Source organism: Rhizopus delemar, genomic scaffold (genome assembly GCF_000149305.1).
Source record: "Rhizopus delemar RA 99-880 supercont3.1 genomic scaffold, whole genome shotgun sequence".
Classification (NCBI taxonomy): domain Eukaryota; kingdom Fungi; phylum Mucoromycota; class Mucoromycetes; order Mucorales; family Rhizopodaceae; genus Rhizopus; species Rhizopus delemar.
The window spans coordinates 4,845,832-4,860,474 of record NW_027137827.1 but is presented as its reverse complement, the minus strand read 5'-3'; the positions used below and the strand labels follow the sequence as shown (position 1 = coordinate 4,860,474).

Below are 14,643 nucleotides of genomic sequence, written 5' to 3'. Positions count from 1 at the left end.
TGTTAAGTAAAATAAAAGAAAAAATAAAAGAGATTTACTTTGAATGATATTTATTGAAATAATCAAAAAGTAAGTAGTGAGAAAAGAATATTGAAAAAAAAAAGTAAGTGAAGCCCAGAAAAAAAGAATAAGAAATATTAGGCTATCTATATATCTTTTGGTTTTTCTGATTATATGTTGATTTTGGTGGTGTTTTGATAAAAGTTTTCATTTTGTATGAGTTCATAAGTTGTATGAATTCAGGCAAGATTCATGACACCAATAATTGAATTTTCTACAGTCGCTGTGCTACAGCATCCTTCAATTTTTGAACCTTGCATTGATTTTTATGTATCTTCGGGTCAAAAATCAAAGTCTACATCTTTACAACAACACATTCTTGTTAGGTAGTTCGAAAAAAAGAGGCAGGCCCGGATAAATGTTTATCCGGGAATAGACGGAAAATAAGTACCCAATGCGGGGGTCGAACCCGCAATCTTCCGCTTAGAAGGCGGACGCCGTATCCAATTTGGCCAATCGGGCTTCACATTTTTTATGAATTTTATAATAAATTGTACTATATCTAATCACGTGATGGCCGACGTCATCAATTCCTGCAGTGGGTGTACTTTTTTTTTTAACATTGTTTGAATAAAGAGAGGAAGGCCTTTTGTTCCAATTTACAATTTTTAAATTCTATCTTAGGAAGCTTGGCTAACAAACAAATACTTATTGTTCGATTCCTTTGTGTTCACGTTGTCGTATCCCAACATACTTTAAACATGATTCATATTCAATTTACAAGAAATCAGAGTAGTGAATGCTTTACAAAGATTTATTTCAGTCTTTTCTCTATTATTCGGTCATAACTTATTCCACTCTTTTAATTCAATACAAGTTGTTTTAATATAACTCCTGATGTAATGAGACATAAATGAAAAATCAGATCTACTTAAGAAATAATTATAAAACAATCCACTTGCATAATCAGGAACAGATCTTTATATTGATTTTTATTCATACTAGATCTACAGCTATAATTAATTATGTTGTATAATGGTTAGGGTAGTAAAAGAAAAGATGGAAACAAGGATCAAGAAACAGTGTATGTACTTTTTGAGACTGATCTTTATTTCAGTTTAAGTTAAAGTAAAAATTATTCTAATTGAAGGCAGATATTTATATCTTATTGAGTGAGTGGCTTGATATCCTCTATTGTAAGCCTTCTTCTAAGATTCAGGTACTTTAGCAAGTGTCATCTATAATTATAATTATAAAAGCCTTTCATTTGTTCTTTGTATGTCTGTCATAGATTATCTTTTTATTCTAAAAATTCCTCACTGACTTTAATAACCTTATTTTACACGCTATTTCAATTATGTGAAAGATTAGTAGTATTCCTGACATTGGATTGGGTTTTTTGACAACAGGAAAATGTCTTGCTATTTTAGTTGATGCTTCTTCTTATCAAAGAACCATCATGAATACAATACATGTTTACTTGGAATTGATAGCATGATCTTATTTAAATAAACCTGTATTTTATTTTATTTTAATTATGATCTTGTATTAAGACTTATATTTATCAATGTCAATTACAATCAGTTACTTTTTTTACAACAAACGTTTATATACTATCACTGACATTATCTACTCTTCACCAAGATACTTACTTCTTTTGTACTATTCACACCCTTTTGTGATGAAAAGAAATACGGGCATATAAAATAATACCATCAACTAAACGTACTCAGCATCATTAAATTTTATAAACAACAATTTAATCAATCATACCACAGCGTGTTATAATTAAAGTATATCTTTAGTATATAATCAATCTATTACTATTCAAATAGCAGTATAACCACATATCTATTTTTTTTTTTTTTTCATGTTTGTTTTATTACTGATTATTTTCCCTAATTGCTATTTGACAAAGCAGTAACACTAGCAGAATTTCTGATTTTAAAAATAATTTAATAAGCTTACAGTTTGAAGCTTAAACTCTATCTTGTACTTTTATAGTCAAACAAAGGCCATTTGTTGAAATTGACGATAATAACGACCAATTTGAAGGCTTGTCCGAATTTACAAAGCATATTCAGAATAAAAAGATATTCAAAGCAAAATAAATTGTTTGAGGCATATTGAGTACATTATTTTTTAGGGTTTTTAGAAACAAGTAGAATTTATGACAGAGGCTAAAAAAATGAGAATTGAGAATTGATACTTTAAATAATAAACAAATGCCAGCATATAGCGAATCATACTATATTTAAAAGCAATTAATTTACAAGTCTATCGGAACATTCAATGCTGTTAAATATTATATAGCTCATCTGTAACCAAGATATAATGCTATAAGGTTACATAGACATGGACGGTCAAGAACCACGAAGTTCCCGGTGACTTTTTTAATTGGTTACTCTGAAAGGCGTATTGTACTACATTTTGTGTAAGATGCTTTTTTTCTTATCAGATTGAAAAAAAAAAAAAAAAGATTGTTTTTTTTTTCTTTAGATTCTATCCTCTCTCCCCGGGCCTTTTTTTTTTTTTTTTTTTTTTTTTTTTTTTTTTTTTTTTTTTTTTTTTTTAAAAAAAAAAGATTATTATTATATTCAATAAATATTGTAAATTGGTTAAATAAAAAGTCTTTAAAGATTACTTTTCATGTCAACAAGATCTATGTCTTTATAATTTCCTTTTTTATACAAGTTTTATTTCCCCTTATTTTTTGATGTCATTTCATTATCGTGAGAAAACTTTAATTTCTATAATTTATTGCAAGTTTAAAAAAATAAATAAAAAGTGGGAGGGAGTATATGAAAGTATAGAGACTATAATAAAGTTTCACCCAAGCAACAACGAGAAAGTGAACAACCAATTTGAACTGTTTGGAAAACAGCATCAGAGTCTGCCAAAGCAGGGTTGACTTCCATAATATCAGCTGCTACCAGCAATCCGGTTTCGGCAATGGCTTCACAAATATAATGACCTTCACGGAATGTTAAACCACCACGGACAGGTGTGCCTGTGCTAGGAGCTACACTGGGATCTAAGGCATCAACATCAAAAGAAAGATGAATAGGAAGATCTCGGTTGGGATTGATGTGATCAAGGGCCATGTCAACTACTTTTCCGATACCGTATTTATCAACATGATGCATGGAAAAGGCTTGAATATTGTGTTCACGAATAATCTTCTTTTCACCGTCGTCTACATCACGTAAACCAATATAAGAAAGACGGTTTGTTTTCAACAAAGGCTTCACCCATTTAAAGTCAGGGTGATCACCAGCAATACCAGCCAAGAAACTGACGGGACAACCGTGAATGTTTCCAGAATCAGTGGTAGCAGGTGTATTGATATCCTATTGACAGGTTAGCTTTACCTTTTAGAAGTTTATGCAACTTACAGCATGAGCATCAACCCAAATAAGACAGGCTTCAGGGTAAGCACTAAATACACCAGAGACAGTAGCCAAAGCAACTGAATGATCACCACCCAATGTCAATACAAATTTGCCTTCCTTTGCACTTTGATAGATTTGCTTTGACACATGTTCAGTAACAGCAGAGACATACTTAGGTTGCTTTAAATTGAGTACATCAGGATCTTCTGCAGGACGCAAGGAGTGAATGGATTCATTGGCTTCATAGTCTACTTTATAACCCATCTCTTGAAGCTGGTTTAATAAACCAAATTCTACCAAACGAATTGGGCCATCTTCTACTCCTGTACGAGGTTGACCACCATTGAATGGAACACCAATTACAGAAACGGATTTATCTTTGAGAAATTTATTTTGAATAGCAGACATTTATACAAAAAGAGAAGAAGAAAAAAAAAAAAAAAAGAGTTGAATGCAAAAAAGAAAAGAATTTATAAGTGTTCCTTTAGTTTCTTAAATTAGTAAGAAGAGGAAGCTCTATTTTTATCCAATGAAACTCGTGAGAATTTTGAAGCCACACATAAAATTTTATTTTCTCTTTTTAAAATAAATAGAAATCAAAAGAAAAATAAAGGCCAAGAGTTGGAAAATGCGACGATTTGTTTTTAGCCATAAAAGTTTAGGATGTTTAACAAGTAATAATCTGAGGATAGTTGCCTTCTTGTCTGTATAAGGAGGATAACGAACACCAATGACTTTTTCCAACTTTTGTTTCTTGATCAAGATACCGCGTTCATGACTAAATGTATCAAAAGATCGTTGGCCATGATAATTACCCATACCGGATTGTCCTACACCACCAAATGGTATACTGTATTCTGTATTGATAGTTTAGCTTGATGTTGATGCCATTTTATATCTATTCTTACCTGCTTGATGCATTAAACAGTCATTGACACAAACACCTCCTGAGCGGGTGTTTTTCAAGACTAAATAACATTAGTAAAAAAAAATATTAGCGTGATTTCATCTTTTTACTTTGTTCTTGTACTTTCTTCTTTTGAGTAAATAAATATAAAGCAAGTGGTGGATCCCTGTGTGTGTTTTATATAAGCATTCTACACAAAATATGACATTTACTTACTTTCTGTTTACAAGAGCAATTACTTCTTCTAATGAGTTAAAAGTGATAATGGGTAAAACAGGGCCAAATATTTCATCAGTCATCAATGAAGGATCATCAAATCTTACATTGGTTACAATTGTAGGGGCAATGTAACGTTCCTTTTTATCAATGTCACCCCCAATAACAACATCACCACTTGTACGATTATGAAGTAAAGCACTAATACGATCCACATGTCTTTCTGATACAATACGTGCATAATCTTTAGAGGCTTGAGGATTAGATCCATACCATTTGTTTAATGTACGACCCATTGCTTCCACAAAGGCTTCTAAACGACTTCTATGAATCAATACATAGTCTACACCAATACAAATCTATTTAAAGATGTCAATAGATTATAAGTAATATAGTTTTATTATACCTGTCCAGCATTATAAAACTTTCCAAAGGCAATACGATTAGCTGTTAACTGAATATCAGCATCTTCTGTAACAATAGCGGGTCTAGAAATTAAAATCAGATAAACAGTAAGCGTTTATCAGTCAACCCTTACGATTTGCCACCCAATTCAAGTGTAATAGGGGTTAAATGTTTGGAGGCAGCTTCCATTACGATCTTACCAACATGACCATTGCCAGTATAAAAGATGTGATCAAAAGAATACTTTAGTATCTCAGTTGTTTCTTCAACACTGCCATTGATAACACGGTAACAACTTGGATCCAAATATTTAGGAAATAATTCAGTAATAAGAGCAGCAGTGTGTGGTGCAACCTCAGAAAGCTACATAAAAGTAAGATATATTGTCCAATGTCAGTCTATGTTTACCTTGAGAATAACACAATTACCAGCTGCTATAGCACCAGCCAAAGGGACCAAAGAAAGCTTATACAAATTAGTTTTATGCCTTATCAATCATCATTTTACTTTACTTGAACGGGATAATTCCAGCAACCAATGATAAGAACAACACCTAATGGATCACGGCGAACGATGGCTTTATCCGTCTTGTTACTCAAGCTTCGAGACTTGGTAATCTTGTCCTTGCTTAATTCATTCAAGTTCTAATGTTTAAAGAGTGAATACATTATAATAATAATACCATTATTTTACATCAAGAAAATAAAGACATTCATCTAAAACAGGAGCAATATCACCACTCAATGCTTCAGTTTTAGGCTTATTTAAATCTTTTCTTAATGCTTCATAAAATTTTTCTTCATTTTCTTCAACAAGTGCATGTAATCTTTCAAGTTGTCTTTTTCGAAAGTTTATTTCACGAGGTTTACCTTTTATTAAGGTTATTAACGCATTCAAATATATTTGGAATATGGTTTTACCAGTGAAAAATATTTGACGCAAGTGATCAATTGAATCTTGAATTGTATCAAAACTTGAATAAGAAAGTATTTCAGACATAAAGAAGAAAAAAGAAAATAATAAAAAAAAAAAAAATCAAATCTTGTCCCCTTTTTATATAATTTTTTTTTTTACTCAAAGTATGTAATGTGTTTTTATCCAAATTAAGAAAAATTATTTATGCATTTGTCTTTCTAAAAAGGCTTGTCTTAATATGAAATTATTGGTTTGATAATAATCATTCACTTCTTCCATCTCAACATCGTCTTCCCACCAGCTTTCTCTTTCTTCTGGATCCCCAAACCTTTCGACATGGATCGAATGTAATACTTGATTTACTTTTTCATATTCTGAAACGGGTGTCTTGGTGGATATAGAAACTGACTTGATTACTGGGTATAGGTTGTTATTACTCTCTTTTACTCTAAATGATAACAGTCAACTACTTTTACTTTTTATATAATTGTTCTTTTTTTATTATCTTTCTAACTTTGTTACGTTGATTTAGGTTCAAATGGCTTAGATCGCTTTAAAGCTCTTTCAAGAGATTCAGTTGATCTTGCTCTCTTTAACGGATTGGACATTCGTATTAATAAAGGTGATAAAAGTGGTCCATCCCAATATGAAGTTGACATGCTGAAGGAAAAAAAAAAATTGTTGCAAAGTAAATTAAGTGATAAAAGATATACAGAGTGGCGCTTTTTTTTTTTTTTTTTTTTTTTTTTTTTTTTTTTTTTTTTTTTTTTTTTTTCAACATTTTTCCTTCAAAAAGTAGACGCGTCATCCTTATAAATTAACCAAACACAGGTAAATTCATGATTTATTACTGTCATGAGTACTGTAACACACGATTTTCATTTTTAGAGTGCTTATATATAAAAATTGGGTTTATTATTATTGTGTATTCACATTGTCATTATTATTATCTTCCTTAATTAATTTTTCCTTTTTACGCGCCATACGCCTCTTTGTATAATCGTTTCCTTCTCCATTCGAATACCGTCTCATTTTGACTTCCAGTTGATTTCCGTACCCATCTACTGTAATAAACTTATTGCCTTGCTTATATCCAGAGGTGCTAGCAGAGTGACTTGTCGTCAGTTGAGAGGGTGAATGACTTCGAGGCATCGGTTTAGCTCTTCGGGTCTCAATATATCCTTCTTGAATCGACGGCTCTTCCTCATGTATGACAGCCTCTGATAGTTTGGGTATAAAATCGCCTTCAAGTAAGGCATGATCACGCAAGAACTGTGAGAGCTCTGTCCATCCACCCCCAACACGCACCATGACCATCTTGCTCTTGAGTACACGACAGTAGGCCATCTTGGGGTTCACATCACCAAACCAATATCGACCCACTTCGCCAGGCACCATCTTAACCTTGACCCGGTAAGGTGCATTGTTCACAATACGACCAATCTCGATATCCAAGTCATTATCTGGATCGGCTACATAAGAATTGAGAGGTGGTTTTGTAAGACGAGGTCGTGGTGTCTTGACATGTGTAGCTGATTTCGAAGGCTGCTGGTGTCGATTGATGGTGAGTCGTGTGGATCCTGAGGAAGAGGCACTCGGTGTAGGTGACAGGCGAGAGACGTCTCCGGCTGCACGTAATAAAGGGGAGGCTTTGCGGTTGGGTAATGAAGATTTTCGAATACGTGTTTGCTGCTGTTGATACTCCTTATTATCGATCGTTCGACTTAGTTCAACCTTGCGTGTCTTGTATTGCTTCTTGAGGAGTTCCCATCGACTTTCTAATGCCTTTAGGTGACTGGCTACAAGCTTCTTTTCTGGTTGGTGCGTGATGGAGCAGTCTTTGGCTAGCTTGAGTGCTGTCATGATATTATTTTCATAATACTTGAATCGTGCGTCGAGCTCAATTGTCTTTGCTTGCAAATCAGCACGAGTTAGGCCATGGCCCATTAGGGGAGCTGGCTTGCCAATCACTTCCTCTAATGAGCTTTGCAGAATATCCAAATCGTCAGTGATTGTCAAGAATTGACCCAATTCAAGCGCTCTATTGAGCTCACTTTCTTTGGTCTTTAATGCATCTGTTAAGCGATTCACAGCGTCCTTGGTCTCTTGATATTGCTGGATAAGGGCGTCTCCTTCTTGGCATTCGGCCATCATCTTCTCAAGCTCACTAATCTCTGGTTCAAGCTGAGTCCTCATTTCTTTTTCAACAGTTGACAGATTTTTCAAGTGCATCTCAACCTCAGGCTTTCGAAGCATACTGGACATGCCGTCTTCTTGTTGTCCCGCCTTGATATCTGTGGGCGAAGGAAGCTTGATGCTATCCAAATAGCTTCTGGTATCTCCTAGCAAGTTCATCACGTTTTTAACCTTTCGAAGCATTGAAATACCATGCGTGGTTCTATGTACGTCTTGCAGAACCTGATCTCGTATTTGTTTGAGTGATATCCATTTTTGATTGATATCCTGAGCTCTTTGATAAATGATAGAAGCCAAACCGTCCCACAAATCCTTTTCTTCATCTATTTTTGGTAGTTGATGGATTTCATTTGTCATATCATCAAAAGAGGTCATAACAGATGCAAAGTCCTCCATCTTTTCATCCAAAGCCGCCAAATCTTCTTGTGCTTCTTCGTTGTGTGGATCCACTTGCTCGATCGCTTGCTGACAATGATCAATCCAAGTCGAGATGTCATTTGCACTCTTGGCATGCCCCAAAGACCTTTTGATCAAGTCGCAAAAACCTGTCTTTGATTTGATGGCCTCAGCTAATTGATCAAGCGCATCCTCAAGATCTTGCTGCATCGATTGAGTGTCAACCCCGTGTGTATCTCGAAGGCGAGTCAGAAGAGGCTCAATTTCTTGAGTTGATAGTTGAATGAGCTTATTTTGCTTGATCTCCATTGTGTTTTGTTTAATGATGGGTGGATTGGCAATGTTTTGCTGTACATTTTCAAGATCTTGCTTCCACTGCTCAATTTGGTCTTGGACAGTATTCTTGACTTTAGAGACCATGGTCTGACATTTGATGAGGTCCTTTTGCTTTTGTGCATACTTTTCCTTTTGATCTAGTACACCTTTAGCCTCAATAATCTCCTTGTGGATCTTGTTGTATTGTTCTTGGAAAATTTCCATATTTTCCTTGACTTTGATTCCTTCAGGTATACTGTCTGAAAGCTGCTGAGCAGATAAGAGAGAGTCCTCAATGGCGTCAAAAAGTGTTGTAAGTTGTTTTCTCTCCTGGTCAAAATCAGGACTCTCTTCCATCAATCTCTGCACAGTAGCATCCAGTGTTTGCTTGATAGAAAGTTTGCCAAAGAGCATCATCCACTGAGCAGTTTGATCTACTACTTGTTTGGCCTGAGCAATCTTCTTTTGCGTCTGTTTCCAGAGATGTTCGATCTCTTGATGTCTTTTATCTACTTCTGTCACTTTGTTTAGTTGAAGAAATCTGTGAGATGAGCAAAGTTCATCATACTTGTCCACCCGAGTCTCGACAGACGAACAGAGCGATTCATAAGCTGCCTTGGTCACCTCGACTAGACTATCTTGCATAAGGCCTTGTTCTTTCAAGAATACATTGATAGCATCACATGTAACTTGCATCAAATCCTCTAGCGTATCAGCGTCTGTAAGGTATCGCTGCTTCCATCTATACCTATTAGTCTCAGTTGCACGGCGATGCAAAAGAGCCTTCAGATCTGCAAAAGCAGCTTGCACCTCATCGCATTTTTCTTGATCTATCTCTGCGCGTACTCGGATTGGCTCCACTTGAGAGGTCTCCAAGCACTGCACACGTTCTTGCCAATCAGAGACTACTTCATCCGTCACATCCTCTACAGCGATCTGCATCTCTTGCTCTAACTGATCATAGCTTGTGTGAAATTCGTTCAAGAGCTGGTCCCACTCAGCCTGACGCAGTTTTTTTGAAAGTTCTTGTTTGACCAACTGTACATGCTCACAGAGTTTCTTGTATTGAGTATCCACCTCTGACTGAATTGTCCGTATCGTATCATCTTCGGTGACCTCAATTGTCTTGATACAGGACGCTCTCAGGGCTGTGATAGTGCTTGCATAGGCCAAGACAGCAGAGTGAGCAGCAGCAGCAGCTTGAACAGCCTCTCGCAGGTCTTGTGAGCCGTCAGGGCTTACCCATTTGGATTGAATCCATTCTTTGACAGTGGTAACCTCCGCTAAATAACTGGACTCTGCTGCGCGACGACGTGAAACTTGTTCTTTTGTCTTTAGGATCGATGCCAAGATGCCTACAAGTTCGTCAAGTCTTGCATAACGTGCCTGGATCATGTCGGATACAGTTGTATTGTAAGCTATTTGGTCTTGATCGCCATCTGGTAATGGGATTGCTGTATCCAGCTGCTGTACATCCACTTGGTATGCCTTAAAGTCCTTTTCATCGCTGGGCTCGCTTTCATCAGACTTCAGGAACTGTGTTTTGAGTGATTCAGCGTGTGTCTCGAGCGCTTGGATATTACTCAAACAGTGGCAGATAGCGTCCGATTGAGCAAGTACTTGATCTGCAAGAATCATGGATGATTCCAGACGGCATTTGTTGCTTTCTACCATTGACTTACGCTTTAAGGTAGCCTCGGTAGGTTGTTGAAGTGCTTCAAATTCATCCAAGAGACGCTGCAGTTGCTCCATGTAACTTACAAATGTGGGACGAGGTGAGTCAACTGCGGATCTCTCTGGTGACCAACGAGCATGATGCTTGATAAAGGAATCAAGCTCTGCCTCAAATTCACCGCATTCTTTCAAAATCTTGTCTGTACTACTCTCCCAACGATAACGATTGCAAATGAGATCGATCTCAGATACTTGCAATTCAACAGCATCTTGCATCTTGTTCATTCGCTTCTTCATTTCGATTTGTTTGTCTTGAACCATGACTGGCTTTGGACCCAAGGTCTCAAAGGCATCCATCATGTTTATATAAGCAGCATCAAGTTTAACAAAAGAGTTACTGACATAGTCATCAAGTTCTTTCTTGTTTTCTGTCACATCTTTGACCAATTTCTGAAGCAACTCGTCTTGTTGATTGTCAAGAGAAAGCCAAAAATTCTTGTCATTGGTTGTATTACGAATGCGCTCTTGCAGTTTGCTTAATTTGGAGGTATCTGATTCGACTAGAGATTGCCAGTGAAGACGAGTATCATAGCATTGGACTTGACGTGCAAAGAGTTCGGAATATTCCGTCAACCCCTTACGAGTTGCTTTCAATTGATTTATATGAGGTATGAGTTGTGTTATGCTAATGTTGGTATTGTTCAAGGTCAGCAGTGCATCTGTACGTTTCATCAAGGGTTCGTATCGTTCACAGTTCAACTGCGATATCTTGTCTTTTAGTGCTTTAGCATTCAGTTGATGGTCAGAAGGCTGCAACACGTCCGAGTAGAGTTGATGTTTAAATGCATAAAGACCTTCGAATTCTTGCTTGATTTGCTTCAAGTGTTCTATCAAATCAATAGTCTCCTTAATGCAATCCTTTAATTCTCTACGATGATCGAGGGCAGTCTTAAGACGCAAAAGCAGATCTTTTATTTGGTTGGCCAAATCTTGAAGTTCGGCATATGACTTATAGACTATATTGGCAATATCTGTACTGATCTCGTCATCTGCAGTTGAAGGTCGTGTTGCTCTTGCTTCCTCATTACATTGAGGATAAGGAATCCTTGAACCCATGCGAGTCCAAAGATCAAGAACTTGATGGCTGTATTCATTAGTAGTTTGTTCCAATTCATTCTCTTCTTGTTGGCTTGGTATATACAAATCATTATCCAGATGTTGCTGTAAATCAACCATAAGCTTTTCGCCAGCCTCATAGAGGGTCAAAGCATGTGCTGAAAATGCATCAAGCGACACGTGTTGATCCAGCACGGCTTGTGTAAACAAACAAAGGTCCTTGAGGTGAGTAAAGTTTCGGTTAAGCGTCTCTTGTCTGCGTTTGACGTGCTCAGGCGTCATTGTATTGCTATCATTTGTCAAAGGTACATCCTCCTTCTCAATTTGATCAAATCCTTCTACTAAGCCCAGAAAGGCTTGCTGGGTTGAATTAAACGAATGTTGCTCAAAGGTGTCCATCTTGGATTGGATATCTTTGAATTCTTGTACGGTTTGGGTCCAATCAGATTCAGTATGATCTCTGTGCCGCCATTGTGCCTTTTTAGCTGTAAATTCCCATAGATTGGATGTCATGTTTGTAATCCACTGAAATGACTTTGTATAAAAAGCTTCCCAGCCTATTCGTTTCTCCAAGATATCAAGGCCCAAGCTGTGACTGGATAGGGCTTCATCCAGTTTGTTCAGATGTTGCTCAAGTCCGCTCAAACCTGAGCAAAGCGGATTGACATATATCCCTTGATGCATTGATGAACTAGAAAGAGCTTGAATATTGTCGTTCAATTTTTTGACTTCATTTTCTCGGATCCCTTTCAGCTTAGCCACTTGCCCATCTCTTTCCTTACGTAAACGAGCCAAATCAACCTCATCCAATGCACATTTGCCTACAAAAACGTCCACTTTGGCTTTCTGCATTGCTCGCATTCGTTCATCTACCCAACTCGTCAAACGTTGAATTTCGTCTTGAAGTTGCTTGGCTCGTTTCTGAAGCTGAAGAGCACGTCGATAAGCATTAAGTCCTTGATCGAGCGCTTCACCTAGCAGGATCAGAGCTGATTTGCGAGCTCCAATGACCATGCGGATGGTTTCATTTGCATCTTCATTCGCTTGTTCATCGCTTGGGTGCAAGGCCTCTGGGTAAGGTATTCTGGTAGCCAGTCCAGTCACAAGTCGGATCGCATCTTCTTGAAATAAACTGACCTTTTCGCTCAGGTCTGAATAAGTAAACTGCTGCTGTTCTGTCTGCGTAATCTCCTGTCGCAGCTTTTCACCTTGCGTTTTGAGCTCATCTGCACGCTCCAGGAAATCAGTAACAACAAGATATTGCTCTACTATTTGACGAGTCAGTGCGATTCGATTCGTGAGCGTTTCAAATGCCTCCTCCAGAGCCACCTGTCTTGATTCAAGATGGCTGGGTAATTCCATATGACATGAATCATCCAGCTCCTGATATGTGTTGACTGTTGTGGTGAATTGCCCTTTATCAAACGCGCTACATTCGTTTTCAAACTCGACTAGCTTCTCTATCACTTCTTCCTTACTCAGGTGAACCATCATCGGCCTCCATCGTGCCTTTTCATCCATAAATGCCTTGACCTTTTCCAGCATTGATCGTACCCAGCCAACGGCTCCATCATATTCATGCTCCCAGTCCATGCGTAAAGTCAATATTTGAAGTTCATAAGACCTCCGTCGAAGTAAATGCATTAGGCGGTCGAGGGTCATGAGAGTTGAGAAGGTGATTTCAATTGTCGTTGTATCTGCCGGACTCAAGTCTTTGTTATTGCCTGTTAGTGCTTTCACATGTGCTCTCAACCGAGTCATATCTTCCTTATCAAATGTCTCTATTTCTTCTTTAAGCTCCTCGTGCTCCTTGTTCAGGTGTTTCACTACTTCTGAACTGAGTTCGAGTTCAACCTCTTCCAGTGCATCTATAGTGGCTCGATTTTCTAAGATCACAATACGTTCCTCAATCCAGATCCGAATACGTTCAGCTTCTACAAACCATACACGGACTTCTTCTACCCATGCGCAAATCAATTTATGCTTTTGCCACAGATCGTCGTCGTCTTGCTTTGGTAAACTCGCAAGCAACTCCCCTACCTTTGCTGATCTTTCCTCTAAATCTTGAATACCTGCATCTGTGGTGGTTGTTTTAAGCATCTTGGCTTGAATGAATTGGAGTTCGTTACGAATATATGCGGTGGTTTGAAACATGTGGCGGTGATCCCCATTATGCAATTGATGTTCAAGTACGGTTCGCGTGGCGTCAATGGCGGATACAGTGGGGTGTGTACGCGCATACTCAGGCAAGTTGGATTCAAAATCGGCAAAGTCTTGAGATTGAATAGTTACAAAGGCGGACTCAATGTCTTCAAGTGTTAAAAGATGATGTTCTACAAAACAAATATGAGCATATTGAGCCATTCAATTTTTCTTTACCTATTTTACCTTTCTCTTCTCTTTTGAATGAAGCAATACTTTGTTCTTCTTTTAATAACCCAGCCGATTGATGAAATAACTCTAATAGTTGAGACAGTAACTGATTGGCATTCTTTTCAAACTCAATATATCCTTCTTGACGATAATTCTCTTGTTGTGAAGTGACCCAGAGCTGAAATTGATGAAGCCAGAGAACGGTATCTGTTTCAAGGTCTACAGCTGCGCGTTCTTTGAAGAGTTGGATAAAGTAATCACGGTTTGGTTGGTTTAGTTGTTGAATGAGGTCAGGTACTGATTGAGAAAAATAACGGTGAGCTAAACAGACTATGGCTTTATCGTCTGCTGCATTCAAGTCAGGTAGTGGTTGTATCAGTGATAAAGTAAAATAAATATAGAGTTCATTTTGTAACCATGCCAGCACGGTATCAGCAAGCGTCAAGTCCATTAAAAAATATGAATAAAAGAAAAGGGGAAAACTAAAAAAGAGAGGGAAGCATTAAACCCAGAACAAAAGTTTTAAATAAAAATAGGAGTTTTTCTAATTTAGTAAAATAAAAAGGAGGTGAGTTTACTGAAGGGTCTGTAGAAAACTTGTATAAATTAAAACCCATCTGATGAAAAGCCTTTGGAGGAAATTAAGGTACACGCTTCATCTCCTTAATTGGCGGTATTATAAAATAATAATAATTTTTGTCAAGTTATAAATATTCATATTTTTTATTCACAGCAAAA

The 14,643-nt window shown here is 37.1% G+C and overlaps 4 protein-coding genes and 1 non-coding gene across 5 annotated transcripts; all 5 read right to left on the bottom strand.

Annotated features, from left to right (window-relative positions):
- Window positions 1-448: 448 nt before the first annotated feature.
- Window positions 449-522, bottom strand: RO3G_19022. The gene has a single exon. It is a non-coding gene; the product is annotated as a tRNA-Arg (tRNA).
- A 2,294-nt stretch (window positions 523-2,816) lies between these two features.
- On the bottom strand, window positions 2,817-3,800 carry RO3G_01881 (arginase; the record flags this gene model as incomplete). Its single annotated transcript, XM_067656472.1, has 2 exons — window positions 2,817-3,350; window positions 3,396-3,800. The coding sequence occupies 2 exons, from the start codon at window positions 3,798-3,800 to the stop codon at window positions 2,817-2,819; spliced, it is 939 nt and encodes a 312-aa protein (XP_067512573.1).
- Window positions 3,801-4,150: 350 nt separating this feature from the next.
- Window positions 4,151-5,919, bottom strand: RO3G_01880 (uncharacterized protein; the record flags this gene model as incomplete). Its single annotated transcript, XM_067656471.1, has 11 exons — window positions 4,151-4,170; window positions 4,208-4,249; window positions 4,301-4,360; window positions 4,410-4,465; window positions 4,516-4,874; window positions 4,922-5,003; window positions 5,054-5,283; window positions 5,329-5,385; window positions 5,433-5,564; window positions 5,614-5,789; window positions 5,841-5,919. The coding sequence occupies 11 exons, from the start codon at window positions 5,917-5,919 to the stop codon at window positions 4,151-4,153; spliced, it is 1,293 nt and encodes a 430-aa protein (XP_067512572.1).
- A 114-nt stretch (window positions 5,920-6,033) lies between these two features.
- On the bottom strand, window positions 6,034-6,494 carry RO3G_01879 (uncharacterized protein; the record flags this gene model as incomplete). Its single annotated transcript, XM_067656470.1, has 2 exons — window positions 6,034-6,283; window positions 6,358-6,494. The coding sequence occupies 2 exons, from the start codon at window positions 6,492-6,494 to the stop codon at window positions 6,034-6,036; spliced, it is 387 nt and encodes a 128-aa protein (XP_067512571.1).
- A 259-nt stretch (window positions 6,495-6,753) lies between these two features.
- On the bottom strand, window positions 6,754-14,356 carry RO3G_01878 (uncharacterized protein; the record flags this gene model as incomplete). The annotated part of the gene is made up of 2 exons (XM_067656469.1): window positions 6,754-13,865; window positions 13,921-14,356. 2 exons carry the CDS (start codon window positions 14,354-14,356, stop codon window positions 6,754-6,756), a joined length of 7,548 nt encoding a protein of 2,515 aa, XP_067512570.1.
- Between the last annotated feature and the right edge of the window lie 287 nt (window positions 14,357-14,643).